This window comes from Oncorhynchus mykiss, chromosome 9 (genome assembly GCF_013265735.2).
Source record: "Oncorhynchus mykiss isolate Arlee chromosome 9, USDA_OmykA_1.1, whole genome shotgun sequence".
Classification (NCBI taxonomy): domain Eukaryota; kingdom Metazoa; phylum Chordata; class Actinopteri; order Salmoniformes; family Salmonidae; genus Oncorhynchus; species Oncorhynchus mykiss.
Genome location: NC_048573.1, coordinates 50,325,767 through 50,344,784, shown reverse-complemented (window position 1 = coordinate 50,344,784; position 19,018 = coordinate 50,325,767). Strand labels below are relative to the sequence as shown.

General features: G+C 44.6%; 1 protein-coding gene across 2 annotated transcripts in view; it reads right to left on the bottom strand.

The window, feature by feature from the left end:
* LOC110532305 (plexin A3) overlaps window positions 1–19,018 on the bottom strand; it is a 134,520-nt gene that overhangs the window by 14,579 nt on the left and 100,923 nt on the right. Inside the window, exons 11-22 of one of the 2 annotated variants that reach the window (XM_036988238.1) lie at window positions 13,146–13,242; window positions 12,132–12,322; window positions 11,837–11,985; window positions 11,559–11,679; window positions 8,667–8,803; window positions 8,295–8,465; window positions 7,661–7,754; window positions 3,474–3,713; window positions 3,018–3,161; window positions 1,419–1,653; window positions 838–986; window positions 1–257 (exon numbers count right to left, since the gene is read on the bottom strand). In XM_036988238.1, the coding sequence (XP_036844133.1) occupies window positions 1–257; window positions 838–986; window positions 1,419–1,653; window positions 3,018–3,161; window positions 3,474–3,713; window positions 7,661–7,754; window positions 8,295–8,465; window positions 8,667–8,803; window positions 11,559–11,679; window positions 11,837–11,985; window positions 12,132–12,322; window positions 13,146–13,242 (1,985 nt within the window). The remainder of the gene's footprint in view (window positions 258–837; window positions 987–1,418; window positions 1,654–3,017; window positions 3,162–3,473; window positions 3,714–7,660; window positions 7,755–8,294; window positions 8,466–8,666; window positions 8,804–11,558; window positions 11,680–11,836; window positions 11,986–12,131; window positions 12,323–13,145; window positions 13,243–19,018) is intronic. The other variant, XM_036988239.1, reaches the window with a different exon arrangement.

Sequence of the window (19,018 nt, the reverse complement as noted above, 5' to 3'; positions counted from 1 at the left end):
CGTCGGAGCAGCAGTTTGGGATGGTTGCGGTTCTCAAGGTTCTTCTCGATGAGGTCTGCCAGCAGCTGTTTGAGCACCATGGTGGCATACTCCATGCGGCCCTGCAGCGCGGCCATGAGCAGAGAGGCCACGTTGCCGCGATCCCGCATGGAGAAGGACCTCTGGGCTTCCAGGGTGTGGATGAAGGTTAGCAGAAACATCTTATTGTGCAGCAGCTGGCTGAACAGACGCAGGGCTTTCTCCACATTGGCCGGGGACTGAGGGACAGGACACAGGAGGATGGGGGTGTACACCAATCAAATTTCAAAGGGGGTGGTGTACACAGACACAGAGGTGGGAATAGACAAAAGGAGGTCCAAAGGGTTAAGAGGGGAGAGGGATAGAGGGAGAGAGAGGGGGAAAGTGTAAGAGAAAAAGGGGGAGAGAAAATTGTTTGTCTTTTGTAGTATGAGTATTACATGGAGTACCAGATAAAAACTTCACTATTTTCCAAACATTTCTGTGGCAGTCTCTAGACGAGTAGTCTACGGAGGCCTGGTGGGGCTCCTGCTTTGATTCTGCCTCAGGTTTTAATTAAAAAGAAAAGAGGTTGAGAGGAAAAGAAAATAGGTTGCTCTGAAGCTCAGCACTAAGAGAGGAGGAGTACTGCTGGCTACTGAGCTTGGGGGATTTTGAAACAGGATCTGTCGCTTTTTATATTCCTTATTATTTGGGCAGTGAGTTACAGTACAAGAAAAGTGAACCTCATGAAAGCATACTCTTCTAAGTTACCAAGACAAATGAAGATAGAAACACAAGGCAGTGAAGTGAAGGGAACTGGAGCTGTAGTTCTCTTACACTTACATCCAGCTCCTTGAGGACGGGGTGCTCCTCGATACCGGGGAACATGACTCTCATGGTGTAGGTGCGATACTCCAGGAAGGGGATCTTCACTCCGTCCATGTCATTGGTCAGCTCCTGGATGTCTGTCTGCAGCTCAGCGAATGCTGTGTTGACAGAAGCAGAGGAGACAAATCTCTGAGTCACTGTCTGGATGCTTTGATAATCCTCATACTGTACACAGTCAGCCGTGTGACATGAGTAATACTTATTTTACCTCGTACAGAGTCAACGTCTGAGGAAACATATGGTAAAGAATGTGGAGTGATTCACTTGTATCATGTTGTCACATATCGACTGCAGGAGCATCACAGTAACAGAAACTGTTCAGGGCAAGCAAATGCTGATAGCACCCTTGTCACTACTCTTACAAAAGTACACACAGCTCTCTGATAAGAGAATATCAAAATAACCTGCGAGCACTGGTGTCATTTCAGTGACAGCCATGTATGTGGAACACATACACATAAACCTGTTTGTCAGTGGTCGTGGTGAAAAGGACAGGAGAGAAATAGGATAAGGAAGACCAGTGCTCCTACCTTCTTTACACTCCAGGGCCACTCTGGACTCCAGGTTGTCCATCTGCAGCTGCAGGCGTTTCAGGGTGCGGTCAGCGTCCCGGGTCTTCCTCTTGTAGGCGATAAGTACGGCGATGATGGCGATGAGGAGCACCCCTCCTCCCGCCCCGATCCCGATGATGGCCGGCAGGGTGAGGGTGCTGTCGGAGTAGATGTGCAGGGTGCCTGGGAAGTACTCCAGACCACCCACCACAATCTGGAGGAGAAACGCAGAGATGGAAAAATGTGTCTCTGTGATACGAAGGGTTTCATAACTACAGTATGTAGCAGAGACTCAGAGATACGTGTTGAAAGTTTTTAGATTTGACCCAGGTTCATTGGAGACCCTTCTAACATCTCCTTTTTAAACTTCAGGCCAATTACTGATGGCCTCCAACAGGTTTGGCTAACGAGTTTCACCTTTACCCGCCCATTCCACTCTTGCTGAGTGCTTTAATTATTGAGTGGCGTGGATGGAAGGGAACAGGGAGAATACCACTCTGCTGTCTGTCTGTGTGTCTGTCTGTTGCTGTGCTGTGTGTCAGGTCATTAACACAGCTGGCCCAGCCTTCTCGCTATACCATGCATCTCCATCCCTCCCTCCCCCTGGGAGGGAGATCACTCCACCTCACCCATCACCCGCTACTGCTCTCTCTTCTCTCTATCTTCCCTCTCTCCCCCTCTCTTTGATCTCAGCTTTGATTTGTAAACGTACCCTTCTCTCCACAGCTGACTCTATTGATCTGATGAAATTGAGTCTGAGCGTTTCACTGAATCAACAGCCAGTTACCTCGTCCAGGCGTGTTAATGTCAAGTCAATACCATAGGATCAGGACGATGCCTTTGATACAAAAAGTAAACAAGCTGCCACACTCCAGACTAAATCTACCTGCTTCTAATCATTCTGTGCCGTGATTGTCTTGGCAGCTGGCACTGTATAAGAATACATGGATAACTGCTTATGACACTTGCAGTTATCAAATTGACCAGACTGCCCTCTGCCGATTAAATCACCTGCTCCGACAACGGTTGTCTGTCCATAAAACTGTTTAAAAAGGAATTGCATTTCATCAATCCAAGATGATTATTTTTCACCTTAACTGCTTAAGCCCACAGCTGAAATCATTGTGCGCTGAGGCGTGCCTGTAATAAAGAGAGGTAGTCCTGTCTGGCATTGATGATAATGCTCCGAGCTGCGGAGTCAACAGATAGTTAGATTAAATGGGAAATTGCTTGTATCAGCAGGCCTCCGTAATCATCATAAGTGCTTAATGCAGAATGACCCTTTCCCATTTGACCTTTACATTTGTTGGATTAGCATTCAAGTTAAAAAACATCCAGACAGCCAGAGCTATTATAGAATTGATTATGGATGTACAAAGCCCTCAGAGTCAGACATGTTCCCAAATAGCACAGATAAAAGTGCATTAACTACATGGCAAATATATTTAGGGAAATAACAGCACTGGGTTATGGCCAGAGCAGTTTTGACAATGTCAATAAAGGATACTTCACAAAAAGCTATTGTTGACATAAAATACTCAAATTACAGTAACTGGTGGGCGGGACCTCTGGTCTTACCAGGACTCTCTGCTCCCCGGTCAGGTCTGGCGAATCACAGAGCAGCTGAGACTCCGAGACGGTTAACAGACAGGGAGTTTCACCAATCATCACACTATAGTTCAGGCGGGTGTTGCCCGGAGCAGGGGGAATCAGATTCTTTCCCTATTTTAAAAAGAAGCATGTTGTTAGTTTTCAAAATACATTTTTTGGGGACAATAATATCTTTATCAGACTAAAGCACACACACAATAAAGTGTTTTTATGGGTCTTCAATCCTGACTTGTAAGTCCATCCTCAGCTCAGGGATTTGTAAGTAGACATGTAGGGAAGTTGTCTTTGTACTGGTTCTGTCTCACAGGACCTCTCTTGCTTTGGGCCAATACCCAAGACGCTTCATCTCTAGAGATTTTTTCTCCTTTCTGTCAACTGACAAAAGTAACAGAAAATGAAATCAAACGAACACAATCTACTTACTTTGAGTATAATGGGAGAGCCAGGCTTGACCTCCAGTATCCCAGAGTTCCCTAGTGTTTCGAAGGTGGGGTTGGGGTAGTAGGTGAAAGGTGTCCCATTGAGGACGAGCAGCGCGGCCACGTGATCCAGGATGAAGCCGTACTCGTCGGGGTGCAGGCCTGACTCTGGTGCCTGGTGCTTGGTGTAAATGATGCCCGGGGCCAGACAGGTCATCACAGAATCATTAACCACAGTGCACACCTAGACAGGAAGAGGAAGATGAAGGAGGAGGGTCAAACCAGGAATACGTATGAGACAAAGGGCCTTGTCTTACCAAAACTAGCGCAATGGTAAATCTTAGCGCTGGCGGTTGCGCTATAGGTCTGGGGGTGTGTCAGAAATATTTTTTGCTATTTTCACAGTGGGAATTATGGGCACAAGAGGTGGCGGTGGTGTGAAAGGGCTGGGTTTTGATTAACAAATAAGTTGTAGGTGTGACGAAGGCTTGACCATTCACTAGCCAATCAGCGGCTTCCATGGCTTAATACTGCATGCGTTTTTCTCAAGTTGTGTAGCCTACCGTATGTTATTGACGGTCTTTGCTTTGTCATCAACTGCAATTAGTCTGGGGGCCGGAATATCCTCGTCCTAGTCCATTGTATATTGATATGTTTATTAAATACATAGCATAGGTTACAGTAACAAATAATACAAACAGTTTTTGCTAAATATGTTTGAAGAGTTGGCAGTCAACATTGATGTAATTGCTTCAATGAGTATAGGCCATACATGTCTTGATGTATCGCAATTCTCCTGAAATAAAATACTAGGCTCCCCTTAAAATGTTATGTAGCCTATTGCATGTGTGAGTCACTTTCGCAATAAGCAAGATATAGGCCTATGCACCATTGTGGCGTTATAAGACTGAATCATTTTGTTTGGAGGAGCGTGTCTTTGGTAACCGGACAAGAGGAGCACTTTGGAAATGGGGATGGATACAAGCGAAATGGAGTATGCAGGTAGGCCTATGCGAATTGTGAATAATGCAAAAGCATGACTGTAAAAGCCTCACAATTAGACCATTTGGAAACCTTTTATGGATAGGCTACTTTGCTAATGCATGGCCAGGACAAGAAAGACACTCGACGCATTGTTGTGGAACCAGCTTTAAGGGTAGCTCACTGAGCAGGGTTGGGGTCATTACCATTTAAATTCCAACCAATTCAGAAAGTAAACCAAATTCCAATTCCGATTCCAAATCTTCCTCATTGAAAAGCATGGAAGAGAATTGGAATTCCAGTGTACTACCTGATTTGACTGAAATGGAAATGGAATTGACCTAAACCCTGCTCCTGAGGGCTTGTTTTTCAATCAAATGAAACGGAAAACAAGCTATTCTTACAGGAAATAACATAAACGTTTCTAAATACGAGGGTCACCGACATCATCTCATCTCTCGATCCATGATGGACATGTAGCCTAACTGGAGGGGGTTTTACGCACATCACAAATAATAACAGTAGCTGGCTGAAACAATGTAGGCCTATAATACATATACGAAAAGGGGATGTCAGCTAGATATTTGCGGCTCCCAAACGTAATCTTTTAATAAAGCTTTGGTGATTAAGATTTATTTAAAAGCGGTCTCACGAGCCAAACCCTTTCCTGATAGACTTGGCTACTTTGTGAATGCATTGGCAGGACAAAAAACAGCCTTCATTGAGGGGAGGGCAGGCTAATCTTGGGTTTTTATTAAATTAAACAAACCTTCTAAATACAAGGTTCACAGGCACAAAAAGCACATCTCTCTGTTCCATGTGCATATGGGCACTATGAGTCACGGCTGGATAGGCTACGGTTCCACTGTCCAAATCCATGCCATAACCAACCACGTTACTGCTAAGACCTGCTTTGGTGAGTCTTGAAGACCCAGTGGAGTGTTTTATATATATTTACACACTATGATCCCTGATCTCTCGTTTGACGAACATATCAAGACTGTTTCAAGGACAGCTTTTTTCCATCTACGTAACTTTGCAAAAATCAGAAACTTTCTGTCCAAAAATGTGGCAAAAAATGTAATCCATGCTTTTGTCACTTCTAGGTTAGACTACTGCAATGCTATACTTTCAGGCTACCAGGATAAAGCACTAAATAGACTTCAGTTAGTGCTAAACACGGCTGCTAGAACCTTGACTAAAAAATGTGATCATATTACTCCAGTGCTAGCCTCTCTACGCTGCATTTCTGTTAAGGCTAGGGCTGATTTCAAGGTTTTATTGCTAACCTACAAAGCATTTCATGGGCTTGCTCCTACCTATCTATCTTGCTCCTACCTATTACTGGTGCTCTTTCTTGCCGTCCCTAGGAGGGGTGCGCCACTTGAGTGGGTTGAGTCACTGACGTGGTCTTCCTGTCCGGGTTGGCGCCCCCCCTTGGGCTCGTGCCATGGGGGAGATCTTCGTGGGTTATACTCGGCCTTGTCTCAGGATAGTAAGTTGGTGGTTGAAGATATCCCTCTAGTGGTGTGGGGGCTGTGCTTTGGCAAAGTGGGTGGGGTTACATCCTGCTTGTTTGGCCCTGTCCGGGGGTATCGTCGGATGGGGCCACAGTGTCTCCGACCCCTCCTGTCTCAGCCTCCAGTATTTATGCTGCAATAGTTTATGTGTTGGGGGGATAGGGTCAGTCTGTTAAATCTGGAGTATTTATCCTGTCTTATCCGGTGTCCTGTGCAAATTTAAGTATGCTCTCTCTAATTCTCTTTCTCACTCCATCTTTTTCTCTCTCTCTCTCTCTCTCTCTCTCTCTCTCGGAGGAGGACCATGCCCCAGGACTACCTGGCCTGATGACTCCTTGCTGTCCCAAGTCCACCTGGCCGTGCTGCTGCTCCAGTTTCAACTGTTCTGCCTGTGGCTATGGAACCCTGACCTGTTCGCCGGACGTGCTATCTTGTCCCAGACCTGCTGTTTTCAACTCTCTAGAGACAGCAGGAGCGGTAGAGATACTCTGAATAATCGTCCTTGAAAAGCCAACTGACATTTACTCCTGAGGTGCTGACCTGTTGCATCCTCTACAACCATTGTGGTTATTATTATTTGACCCTGCTGGTCATCTATGAACATTTGAACATCTTGGCCATATTCTGTTATAATCTCCACCCGGCACAGCCAGAAGAGGACTGGCCACCCCTCATAGCCTGGTTCCTCTCTAGGTTTCTTCCTAGGTTCCGGCCTGTCTAGGGAGTTTTCCTAGCCACTGTGCTTCTACACTTACATTGCTTGCTGCTTGGGGTTTTAGGCTGGGATTCTGTACAGCACTTTGTGACATCAGCTGATGTAAGAAGGGCTTTATAAATACATTTGATTGATATAAATCCATTTGATTATGAGGTTGGAATAATACTGTGAAATTGTGAAAATGATGAGAATGCCCTTTTAGTGTAAGAGCTGTTTGAAAAGACTGCGACAAACAGCTGCTTTGGGCCATTAAATCTCCGTATTTGCACTGAATGAAATTGCCATTTTCCACTTGTTTTTAAGGATACACCTCAAATATTGCCATCCTCCCACCTCAGCGCAAGTAATCTGATGTTAGACGGGTAAATTGCAGAACCTGGCACAAGGGGTACTTTTTCACATATGGAAATTTCCAACTAAAGTGTGATGACATTTGCGCAGCCTTAGCGCCAGACAAAAATAGAGCCCATAGATTACTGTGTAAAACCACAACACTGATGTTTCACTAGAATTCCATGGGCACAGTAGCAAAAGCTTATTGCGTAAGTCCTTGCTGCTACAGATGTGGTCAAATATATTGGCACCCTTAGACTTTACAATGGAGTGCAATGGAGCAGAATGTTAAGATTTTCCATTTCAAAACTGGTTGTATAGCTATTTTTACCCTGTAGACACCTGCAACTTACCACAGTTGAGATACATTACACAGTAAACAAGAATAATTGTCTCTAACCAAATTCATTTAAATGTTGAATAATTTAGTCCAGGCCATTGTTTTTAGTTCAAAGTGAAAAATCTCCATTTCAGTTTTGATTAGTTTCTTCTTGGTCCTGTGCAGTTGTAAATCAAACAAATATACGTGTAAACACCAAACGTTTTTTCAATTTCTGTAGCTATTATACACGTTAACCAACTGTAATAATCAAAGCGATGCTGTGCAAACATGGAATGTATTATATTTGGAACACTTGCATTAGTAGTCTCTATTCCTCCATACTTGGCACGGACTTTGGGTTCCTGGATGGTGAGCAGGTTGGTACCTGTGACGGTGATCAAGGTGCTACCACTGAAACACAAACAGAAGCATGGTGGTTAAGAGCTATCAAGCTATGCCAAATGACCTGCTAGTTATTGCATACTGGTGATATGGGCAGATAGAGAAAAAGGAATGAAATAAGAACTTCCGTGTAGCAGAGGTGCTATTTTGCTATAGCATGTTGTTTGTATGATTTATCTTACAGTACTGTTGGGATTCAGAGGAAAGGGAAGCTCTACAGTCCCCTCAAAGGTCCCATGAATTCTGATTTTATATACATTAGATACATCATCCCCCATACTGTCTATTGTGCTTTAAGTGTCATGGTGAAATGGCTACAATGGGACTGTGTGGGCATCTGTGTGTGGCTTTGGGGATCATGTTGTAATCTCTGTGTGTTCCTGGGTCATTACTGGCAGTAATAGATGGTTGGGCTGAGTTTCTCTTCAGGACTCTCCCAGGACCCTGGTTATGCTCTGAGAGGCTCCAGCCCGTTGGCTGGGAGAGGAGAGGAAAGGAGAGTAGAGGAGAAGAGAGGAGAGGAGCCAGGCTGGGATCACCACCACTCACTTCACTATACTCCAGCTGGGCTCGATGCTGGAGATGGTGGGGTCCTCTGTATAGATGTAGCGTGTGTCACTGCTGGTGACTTCAGCTTTGTCAATTAACAGCTTGATTGACGCGGGGCCTGATCCAGACAGTGACGACGGTGTCACACACACAATGTCCCTTTTGGTCCTCCTGTGTGGGTTAGGCAGAGAATGTCATATAGTAGTATCTCATAGAATGAATTCACTGTCTGAAATGACACTCAAGACAATGTCATGCTGTCACACTGTCACTGTCACAGGCAGAGTGTGTCCAGTATGTTCAGTTCTGAGTGTACTGCACAGACAACACTGCACTACTATACTACCACAGTCCATTCCCCTGACTACTCACTTAACAAACAGACACTCCTCCTGGGCGATGAATACAGTGACAGTGCTCCCAGCATCCAGATGACGGCCTGATATTGTCAGCCTGGTCCCCCCAGACACGGGGCCCTTCTCCGGGCGCACACGGTTGAAGCTGGGGGTCTGAGAGAGGAAGGAAACTCACTGTTAACACTCAGCACACAAAACAATTATACAGTTTTTGTGAAAAGCTACAGTACAACAAACCGATTCCCATTATATTTCTGGTAATTGTTGCAACACACTGCACTACAGTAAGTGTTTTCAACAGCACAGTGACAGTGACATGAGTGAGAATGTTACTTTTTTCTGTAATTAGCTACATACGTAATTGCTCCATTCACATGTATTCATTTGGCTGGGAGCTGCGTTTGGGTTCTGGTGGAATAGAACTGCAGGACTGCTATTGATTGCTTGTTTAAGGGCAGCAGTCAAGCCCATTCATTTCAGTCAGCTGCTCGCCTTGCAGGCTGAGGAGATTATAAACTAACGCCACATTACTGTTTCACCGCTGCTTAATGCTCTGTTGGGATAGCTGGGTAATTACTGTATGTCACATTGGCAGGGTTGGGTAGGTTACTTTCTAAATGTAATCCGTTACAGTTACTAGTTACCTGTTCAAAATCGTAATCAGTAATGTAACTTTTGGAGAACCCAAACTCAGTAATGTAATCTGATTACATTCAGTTACTTTTAGATTACTTTCCCCTTAAGAGGCGTAAGAAGAAGAATATGTTATCAATTGAACAACATCTATTGCAGGATAAATCATTGTTTACTTTGTTGGGTAGTTATGTAGGCTTCTTCTAACCCATTGCTTTCTACTAAATAATAATAATATGATTAAATTATATATTTACACCAATATATTTAATTTATAAGTTCAAAAATGGATGTAGCAACTACAGATTGCCCCTTTAAGATTGCCCCAAAGCATTACATGGGCTTGCTCCTACCTATCTTTACGATTTGGTCCTGCCGTACATACCTACACGTATGCTACGGTCACAAGACGCAGGCCTCCTAATTGTCCCTAGAATTTCTAAGCAAACAGCTGGAGGCAGGTCTTTCTCCCATAGAGCTCAATTTTTATGGAATGGTCTGCCTACCCATGTCAGAGACGCAGACTCGGTCTCAACCTTTAAGTCTTTACTGAAGACTCATCTCTTCAGTGGGTCCTATGATTGATTGTAGTCTGGCCCAGGAGTGTGAAGGTGAAAGGAAAGGCTCTGGAGCGATGAACCACCCTTGCTGTCTCTGCCTGGCCGGTTCCCCTCTTTCCACTGGGATTCTCTGTCTCTAACCCTGTTACAGGGGCTGAGTCACTAGCCTACTGGCGCACTTCCATGCCGTCCCTAGGAGGGGTGCGTCACTTGAGTGGGTTGAGTTAATGAAGTGGTCTTGCTGTCCCCAGTCCACCTGGCCGTGCGGCTGCTCCAGTTTCAACTGTTCTGCCTGCGGCTATGGGACCCTGACCTGTTCACCGGATGTGCTACCTGTCCCAGACCTGCTGTTTTCAACTCTCTAGAGACAGCAGGAGTGGTAGAGATACTCTCAATGATCGGCTATGAAAAGCCAACTGACATTTACTCCTGAGGTGCTGACCTGTTGCACCCTCGACAACTACTGTGGTTATTATTATTTGACCATGCAGGTCATTTATAAACATTGGAACATCTTGGCCATGTTCTGTTATAATCTCCACTCCACTCCACCCTCATAGCCCGGTTCCTCTCTAGGTTTCTTCCTAGGTTTCCGGCCTTTCTAGGGAGTTTTTCCTAGCCACCGTGCTTCTACATCTGCATTGCTTGCTGTTTGGGGTTTTAGGCTATGTTTCTGTACAGCACTTTGAGATATCAGCTGATGTAAGAAGGGCTATATAAATACATTTGATTTGATTTGAGTCTATCAAAAGTGTGTGATTTTGTACATGTGTCCGTTAGGCCTATGGATAAAAATATTTATTAGCACTAATTAGATTGAGCAATAAAAGCCCCACTTTTATTCCATAGGCTGGGATCCTCACTATGCAGCTGTTGCAAGAGCACATTTTTCACTGGCTGTCCACTGGTTTCAAAAACAATGATTGATAGGCAACTTAAACTTCTTCAAATCAACCATTATTGGGTTCAAAAACACATTTAGATTTCTGAACAGCCATCCACAACAACCAGAATCCATAAGGCACAAATAGCTAAATGAGAGAGCAGCAGGGTGATTCACATCAATGCGCTATGTAGATATCAATAATAAGTGATATCAATATCGCTGTAGAATGCACCACTGCTCTCATCCTTACCTCCAAGCATTTTTCAAGTTGGATAATGTTCAGACGCTGACAGCAGTCGCACCATTGGAAGACATAGCTTGGACTGTCACCTACAAAAGCCTATTCTTGCTCTATTCCCGCGATCCATCAAACACATTTGGTGTGTCATCATAGTGGTCTCTGACTTGTGGTCAGACACTCTAAGGTGGAACAAACTTAAACTTGCACCTTTTTTCAATGCTGATTTGAATTTGATTGAGAAAACAACTTATTTTTTTTGCAAACATTCTTTCTGAATTTAAAAGTAATCCTCAAAGTAATCATCAAATTTTTCGAAAGTATCTGTAATCTGATTACAATATTTTTTTTGCCGGTAACGTAACAGATTACAGTTACCGTTTTTTTTGTAATCTCTGACATGTAACATTGGCCACACTTTCTTTCACAACACGTTCACCATCTCTGTATTGCAGCATAAGACTAGTTAGTTGCCGGGGAAGAACCACTGCAATTGATCGGGTATCCTTCCTTCGCCTCCGGAAACGGCCAGACACTTTCTCCACAGTCATCTCTCTGGGAAGAGATGGGGTCATGTGGGGTCATACGCACCACAAAGGAGTAGGTCTGGGATGACTGAGTGCGGTACTCTGCACTGCACACCCCGATACACAGCTCCACTGGGCCACCTGGAGAGTGGGGCAGTAGCGCCTCGGCCATGTCACACACGATCCTGAGGGACAGAATACACTCAGCTGTCAGTCAAAGGCCCACTGCTTATGTTGCCTAATGTTAAAAGGAAATAAAGTTAGAAGACATATGACCAAGTATCACTAATTTACTTGCATACCATTCAAGTGAAACCCTATTGACAAAGTCACCACACTCACCTCTCAGCACTGATGTACTCTGAGGGCACAGGGTTACAGCGAACCCCAGCCACCTGGACGTGGGCGATCTCCCGCACCTGCAGCCCGAGGTTCTCCCCCTCGATCGTCACTCGCGTGCCCCCCTCTTTGGGCCCCGTCAACGGGCGGATCTGTCCATGGAAACAGGGTCAAGGTCACAGAGAAGCAATCTCCCTGTCAGCATGCTCGCACACAGCAGAAGGCCTGGGTTCTGAGGCTCTAGAATTAAACACACCCATACAGTATTATACACAGTATATCTCTGCTCCAGTCTTACCATGGTGATGCGGGGGTGGCTGCAGCGGACGTTGTGCCTGCCGGGGTGCATCCAGTTCTGCTCCGGCGTCTGGCAGTGCTGCTTCAGGAGACACTTCTTGTTGTCCAGGCACCAGCCACACTCAAACGCTGTGCTGGCCTTCAGACACAAGCCACAGCTGTCCCTCTGGGCCTCACACTTATACAGCAGGGCTGAGCACAGACAGACAGACAGACAGACAGGGTTAACACTCGTCTAAGATGGAGTCTGAGACAGAAAGGTGAGTGGTGAGGTACGCGGCACTGTGCTGTCTGTATGTGACAGCACACGTCCTGAGCTGCTAATCTCCCTTTATCCCCTTGCTCAGCCTCGTCCTCGCTCCTACGCAGCCGCCTCGATAAAAACAGGTTTGAAGGTGAAGATGGTACACAGAGTTATTGACCAGTTCAGGAGGAGAACATAATCAAATACTGTGCAGCTAGCTACATGACTAGCTCTCTCCTCTCAGCTCATCTTCGCGCAGGGCCAATCGCCCAGTGGAGAGATGGTATCTGCAGTCTGATTGTGGAGCTACGAGTCTCTTTCAGAGTGGCCCGATGAAACCAGTGAGATAAAGCTCCTTTGAGGGAAGTATTGACAACCACTATGTGTCCCCGACTTGCAGTTATACAAGGTATGTTCATACAAAACATGGGACTGCACATTTAATTCTGTATTTTTTACATCTTACTCATCTAACAAAAATCTTTGTCAATTTAACAGTTTTGAAGACAATAAGAAAAAAAAACTGCCAAGGCTTAATCCACATTTGCGACTGAATTATCCCACTGAATATGATTTATTGTGTTAGCCATAGCCCCAATCCCCATAGAGTGCCACTAGAGGGCTCAGCATGGGATGACCACATATTTGACCAGTGTGTCTGCTGTTTCCTTGCTGTGTGCCAGTTACGTCTTCGACTTGTCCTTTACACTACTTAGCTGCAACACTATTATGAAGAACGTTTAATTCTGAAAATGAGAAAAAACAACATACCTTTCATGGTGGAAGGCTTGTCGATGAAGAAGTCTCCGTCCCAGACGATAGAGAAGTCAACAGGCAGGTCTCCCGTCTCGTACCCATCATACCAGTACTGCAGGAAACACACACATTTAAACCATGAGTCAATCATCATACTGTACTGATGGTGCATAAAGCCCAACATCATTCAGAGCATGACAAGCCTTCATAGGGCCCTATTAATAAAGACAGTGGCACTCATTCCACTTATTGTGGTTTATGACTTGGCTCATCAGTATAAACTGAGTTCATGGCTGGCATGGCTGGCTGGCACAGTGCAGTGGAAATCATAATGCTATACTATACACTATACTGTACAACGAAAAACATTTAATCTGCTCTGTATAACAACCCATTAGCCACCAGCCTAGCCACTAGTCACAACATTCCATAGTTGTGAGGGAGTCAGAGAAACCTAGTGGCTTTTTTGACAGACTAGGCTTTGAGTTAATCTGGCTTTTTGCAGAGAGAGAGAGAGAGAGAGAGAGAGAGAGAGAGAGAGAGAGAGAGAGAGAGAGAGAGAGAGAGAGAGTGTTGCTGCTGCTGTGTGTCTGTCAAGTGAAGGAGGGGGTGTGGTTTTACTGCCTGTGTTTTAATTAGCAGCAATACTCAGAGCACTAAGCCAGCAGCAACCCTGAGAGAATATCGCTGATCAGCCACATTGATGCACGGCCAGAACACTTATGGGTGTTCTTAAGGAGGCAATGGAGGAATGAGGGCAGACTAAAAGCAAGCAAGGCCCTGAATTCAGCTTTAAAAATATAACTTATTTCAAACCACATTAAGATGACTCTCAGCAGATTCAAAGAGAGTGAGAACAGCTACAGTATGACCACCAAGATGGAGATACAGTAGAACCTGTACGTTCCTGTTGAACCGTGGCAGTATCAGATGTGGCATGTTTATCCATCCATACCTAACCTTTATCCATCCACAGCTCATCTTTATCCATCCATACCTAACCTTTATCCATCCACAGCTCACCTTTATCCATCCATACCTAACCGTTTGTCCATCCATAGCTCACCTTTATCCATTCATACCTAACCTTTATCCATCCACAGCTCATCTTTATCCATCCATACCTAACCTTTATCCATCCACAGCTCATCTTTATCCATTCATACCTAACCTTTATCCATCCACAGCTCATCTTTATCCATCCATACCTAACCTTTATCCATCCACAGCTCATCTTTATCCATCCATATCTAACCTTTATCCATCCACAGCTCATCTTTATCCAGCCATACCTAATCTTTATCCATCCACAGCTCATCTTTATCCATCCACAGCTCACCTTTATCCATCCATACCTAACCTTTATCCATCCACAGCTCATCTTTATCCATCCATACCTAACCTTTATCCATCTACAGCTCATCTTTATCCATCCACAGCTCACCTTTATCCAGCCATACCTAACCTTTATCCATCCACAGCTCATCTTTATCCATCCACTGCTCACCTTTATCCAGCCATACGTAACCTTTATCCATCCACAGCTCACCTTTATCCATCCACTGCTCACCTTTATCCAGCCATACATAACTTTTATCCATCCACAGCTCACCTTTATCCATCCACAGCTCACCCTTATTCAGCCATACATAACCTTTATCCATCCACAGCTCATCTTTATCCATCCACAGCTCACCTTTATCCAGCCATACATAACCTTTATCCATCCACAGCTCACCTTTATCCATCCACTGCTCACCTTTATCCAGCCATACATAACCTTTATCCATCCACTGCTCACCTTTATCCAGCCATACATAACCTTTATCCATCCACAGCTCACCTTTATCCATCCACTGCTCACCTTTATCCATCCACTGCTCACCTTTATCCAGCCATACCTAACCTTTATCCATCCACGTTGCCTAATGGGTAGGAGCATTGGGCCAGTAACCGAAAGGTTGCTGGATCGAATCCCCGAGCTGACAAGGCAAAAATCTGTCGTTCTGCCCACTGTTCCCCTGAGCAAGGCAGTTAACCCACTGTTCCCCTGAGCAAGGCAGTTAACCCACTGTTCCCCTGAGCAAGGCAGTTAACCCACTGTTCCCCTGAGCAAGGCAGTTAACCCACTGTTCCCCTGGGCAAGGCAGTTAACCCACTGTTCCCCTGAGCAAGGCAGTTAACCCACTGTTCCCCTGGGCAAGGCAGTTAACCCACTGTTCCCCTGAGCAAGGCAGTTAACCCACTGTTCCCCTGAGCAAGGCAGTTAACCCACTGTTCCCCTGGGCAAGGCAGTTAACCCACTGTTCCCCTGAGCAAGGCAGTTAACCCACTGTTCCCCTGAGCAAGGCAGTTAAATCACTGTTCCCCTGAGCAAGGCAGTTAACCTACTGTTCCCCTGAGCAAGGCAGTTAACCCACTGTTCCCCTGAGCAAGGCAGTTAACCTACTGTTCCCCTGAGCAAGGCAGTTAACCCACTGTTCCCCTGGTGCGGATGACATGTATCTCTGAATTCCTCATCAGTCCAGGGGCATGTTAACTAGGAAATCATGTTGTTTTCATTTTTAATTCAATTGTATTTTTCACCACTTTTTTCTCCCAAATTTCGTGATATCAAATTGGGAGTTACAGTCTTGTAACATCACTGCAACTCCCGTACGGACTCGGGAGAGGCACCCTGCTTCTTGACACATTGTTCGCTTAACCCCGGAAGCCAGCCACACTAGCACGCCACAAGGAGTCGCTAGAGTGCGATGAGACAAGGACATCCTGCCTAGCAGGCCAAACCTTCCCCTAATCGGACGACGGTGGGCGAATTGTGCGCCGCCTCGCGGTCGGCTGCGACACAGCCTGGGATCGAACCCGGGAATGTAGTGACGCCTTTAGCACTGCGATGCAAGTGCCTTTGAACACGCTGTGGTATGTTTGACTGTGTTTGAATGTGTGTGACTATTTGTGTGTATGTGTGTGTGTGTGTTGGTTCTTCTCTCCTTGTGGGGACCTAAAATCTCCCAAACTCCCTACGACAATAGTAAAACAAGGAAAATTCTCCTTCGTTGGGACATTTTCCATGTCCCCATGAGGACAAAGGCTATTGTAAGTTTAGGGGTAAGGTGTAGGGTACGAATTAGGGTTAGGGGTTAGTGGTTAGGTTTAGGGTTAGGAGTTAGGGTTTGGGTTAGGATTATGGTAAGGGTTATGTTTATTGTTAGGGGTTAGGGAAAATAGGATTTTGAATGGAAATACATTTTGGGTCCCCACGAGGAAAGAAGAATAAAACGTGTGTGTGTGTGTGTGTGTGTACGCTCACATGCCTGTGTGTGTGTGTGTGTGTGTGTGCACGCGTGTGCACACGTGTGAAGTCTTGAATCTTTGTGCAGCTGCTCTGCGAAATATCTGGGAGCAAGTCAAGCAGGGAATGCAACAGTGTGGGTGCTGAAAGGCTGAACTAAAGCCCACTGAACCTGTTGACACGTGGCTCCAAATGTTCTTACATCTCTATAGGGTCCAGTTGGTTCTGCAGGCACCAGTTCATAATTGAGGTAACTGCAGCTCCCTGGGTGGGGTCACTGAATTAACTTCCCCCAATCATATCGCTTCACAGTGTCACACAACAAAAACTCAACTCAACTTGAGACCATCCTCACTCCTATCCATCAAACAGACATATAAACTAGTTAACCTTTGTGGTCTCTGTTTATTCAGCCGAAAAAGGGAAAGTCTATCGAAAATGCCTCATTCAATAACAGCATTTCGTGAAATGGTTGATAAGGCCAACAATATTCTTCACAGTCCAATGAGGCGTTACATTTGTTCAGTAGGTAAACCAAATCAGGTTGGTGAGTTGACGTCAGCGTTAAAGCCTTGGCAGGTTCAGAAACAGATATTCATTTGTAAATATCTAGGTTGTTGTCATGCAGTCTTCCCAAGGCCCTGATAATGAAAGCCACAGGAGAGCCATACAATGTATTTCTGGAATTAATATAATATGCATTTCCTAGCCTTCTCCCTCTTTTTCAAGTGAAAGGCAGGCAGCTTTGAGGAGATTAGCGGATATGTGTAAATGGGGGGGACGCTTTTGTGTTGGGCCATACAATGCAGCTTATCTCTGCCAGTCGTGAATTGATTTTCCTCCGGCCTTGGTTCCACTGGATCTGAGACTAGCGAGTGGAGACAAATTGGCCTGGTTCTGTCAGACATGTCTCTGGGATGACAACGAGGCGAGTAAGTGAGGTAATCTTACCTTTAAAAAAACAAATCCATCACTGGATACAGATACAAACTTGCGCTACCTCTGAGACAGAGACACTATTTTCATGATTTATTGTCTACTTATCCTTCGGTTTTAATGGGTTGCAAACAACAACAATGGAAGATATTCCTTTTGATATTCCTTTTGATCAATGAGAATTGGGTCTATTGAAGGGATTAATGTGAGAGATACACAATGTAAGCAAGTTCATTTTACTGTAGGAATTGGAATGGCAGGTAACCTAGTGGTTAGTGCGTTGGGCCAAACAAGGTCGCTTGTTTGAATACACGGGCTGACAAGGTGAAAATACGTTGATGTGCCCTTGAGCAAGGCACTTAAACCTAATTTGCTCCAGGGGTACCATACTACTATGGCTGACCCTGTAAAACAACACATTTCTCTGCTGTATGTGACAAAAAAAAATATTATACTATATATCAAAGACGATACACGATACGTTCAGATAAAAAAATACACATTTAGAATTTGTGTTTATTCAGAATGAAGTAATTAAGATTTCAATTAAGCCATTGAACATTGACAAGGATCGACTGTAGTTATCTGCAGCGGCTCAACCATCAGTCTAAATGAAGAGGACAAATACTGTGAGTAGTAGAATTGGCTGCAACTGTGCCGTCGATGCTGGCTCCTTGTAGTGACAGAGTGAAAATCTATTTACCTTAATGATGAAGGCTTTCCTGTTTCATTTAATTAAGTTTAAAAATTCGACCGACTTCAGCAAAATTACCTTTGAAAAAGGGCATTTTTTCCTTCATAAACATACACAGTAATTAATAGGGAGTTCATATTAGTGAACATAAATTATATTTTCTGCAAACCAAACTTTCATCATTATGATTACTGCACTAGGAAAAAATGTGTACTTCGTCACGGTGACAGATTTAAAGTCACAAGGTTTTGGTTAAAGAAACAGACAGGGTAATATGGAGTGGTCTTATTGCCCGTGAATAATTGTGCCTGGTTCAGAGCTCACTCCATAAACACAGAATATATGACTTGCATGTTGAGGCCATGCTTGAACTTGTGTCATCATATTTGTGGTAAGTGCTTTAACACAAGAAAACCAAAGCATTCTTTGTAGATGACTTAGGGAATCTAAAAAAAATGTCAGAGCAGGGGTAACGAATGCCCTGATTTCTCAGTTAGGGGAATACAGCTGAGGCTCTCTCCCCTTCCATTGCTAGTGCCTAAAACAAACAGGATGAAACACAGACATGATGAAACAGGCTCATAATTCATGCTATTGATTGATCACCTCGTTTAGTGGACAATTTATTCCACCAGAACCCACCTGCTACAGAGCCTCACAGGCACAATCCAGTATATCCAACCTCAGAGACTGACAGAGGTGCAATATGCAACAATCAAAATGGAAAGGATAAATACCATAGCATTAGACTGCCATTTTCTATGGTAAATACAACGAGCAGGTGTAAGATAAATCTACATGAAAATATATGCATGCAGTGTACAATATACTACTACTACTTAGTGTGCATGGAAGCATGTTTACATTGACCATGAGGTGACATATCCACAGTATCACTAACATGTAGATTGTTCCATGCTACATCTTTTCCATTAGTGGGGCCTTTGGTGTCAAGAGAAGGGCAGG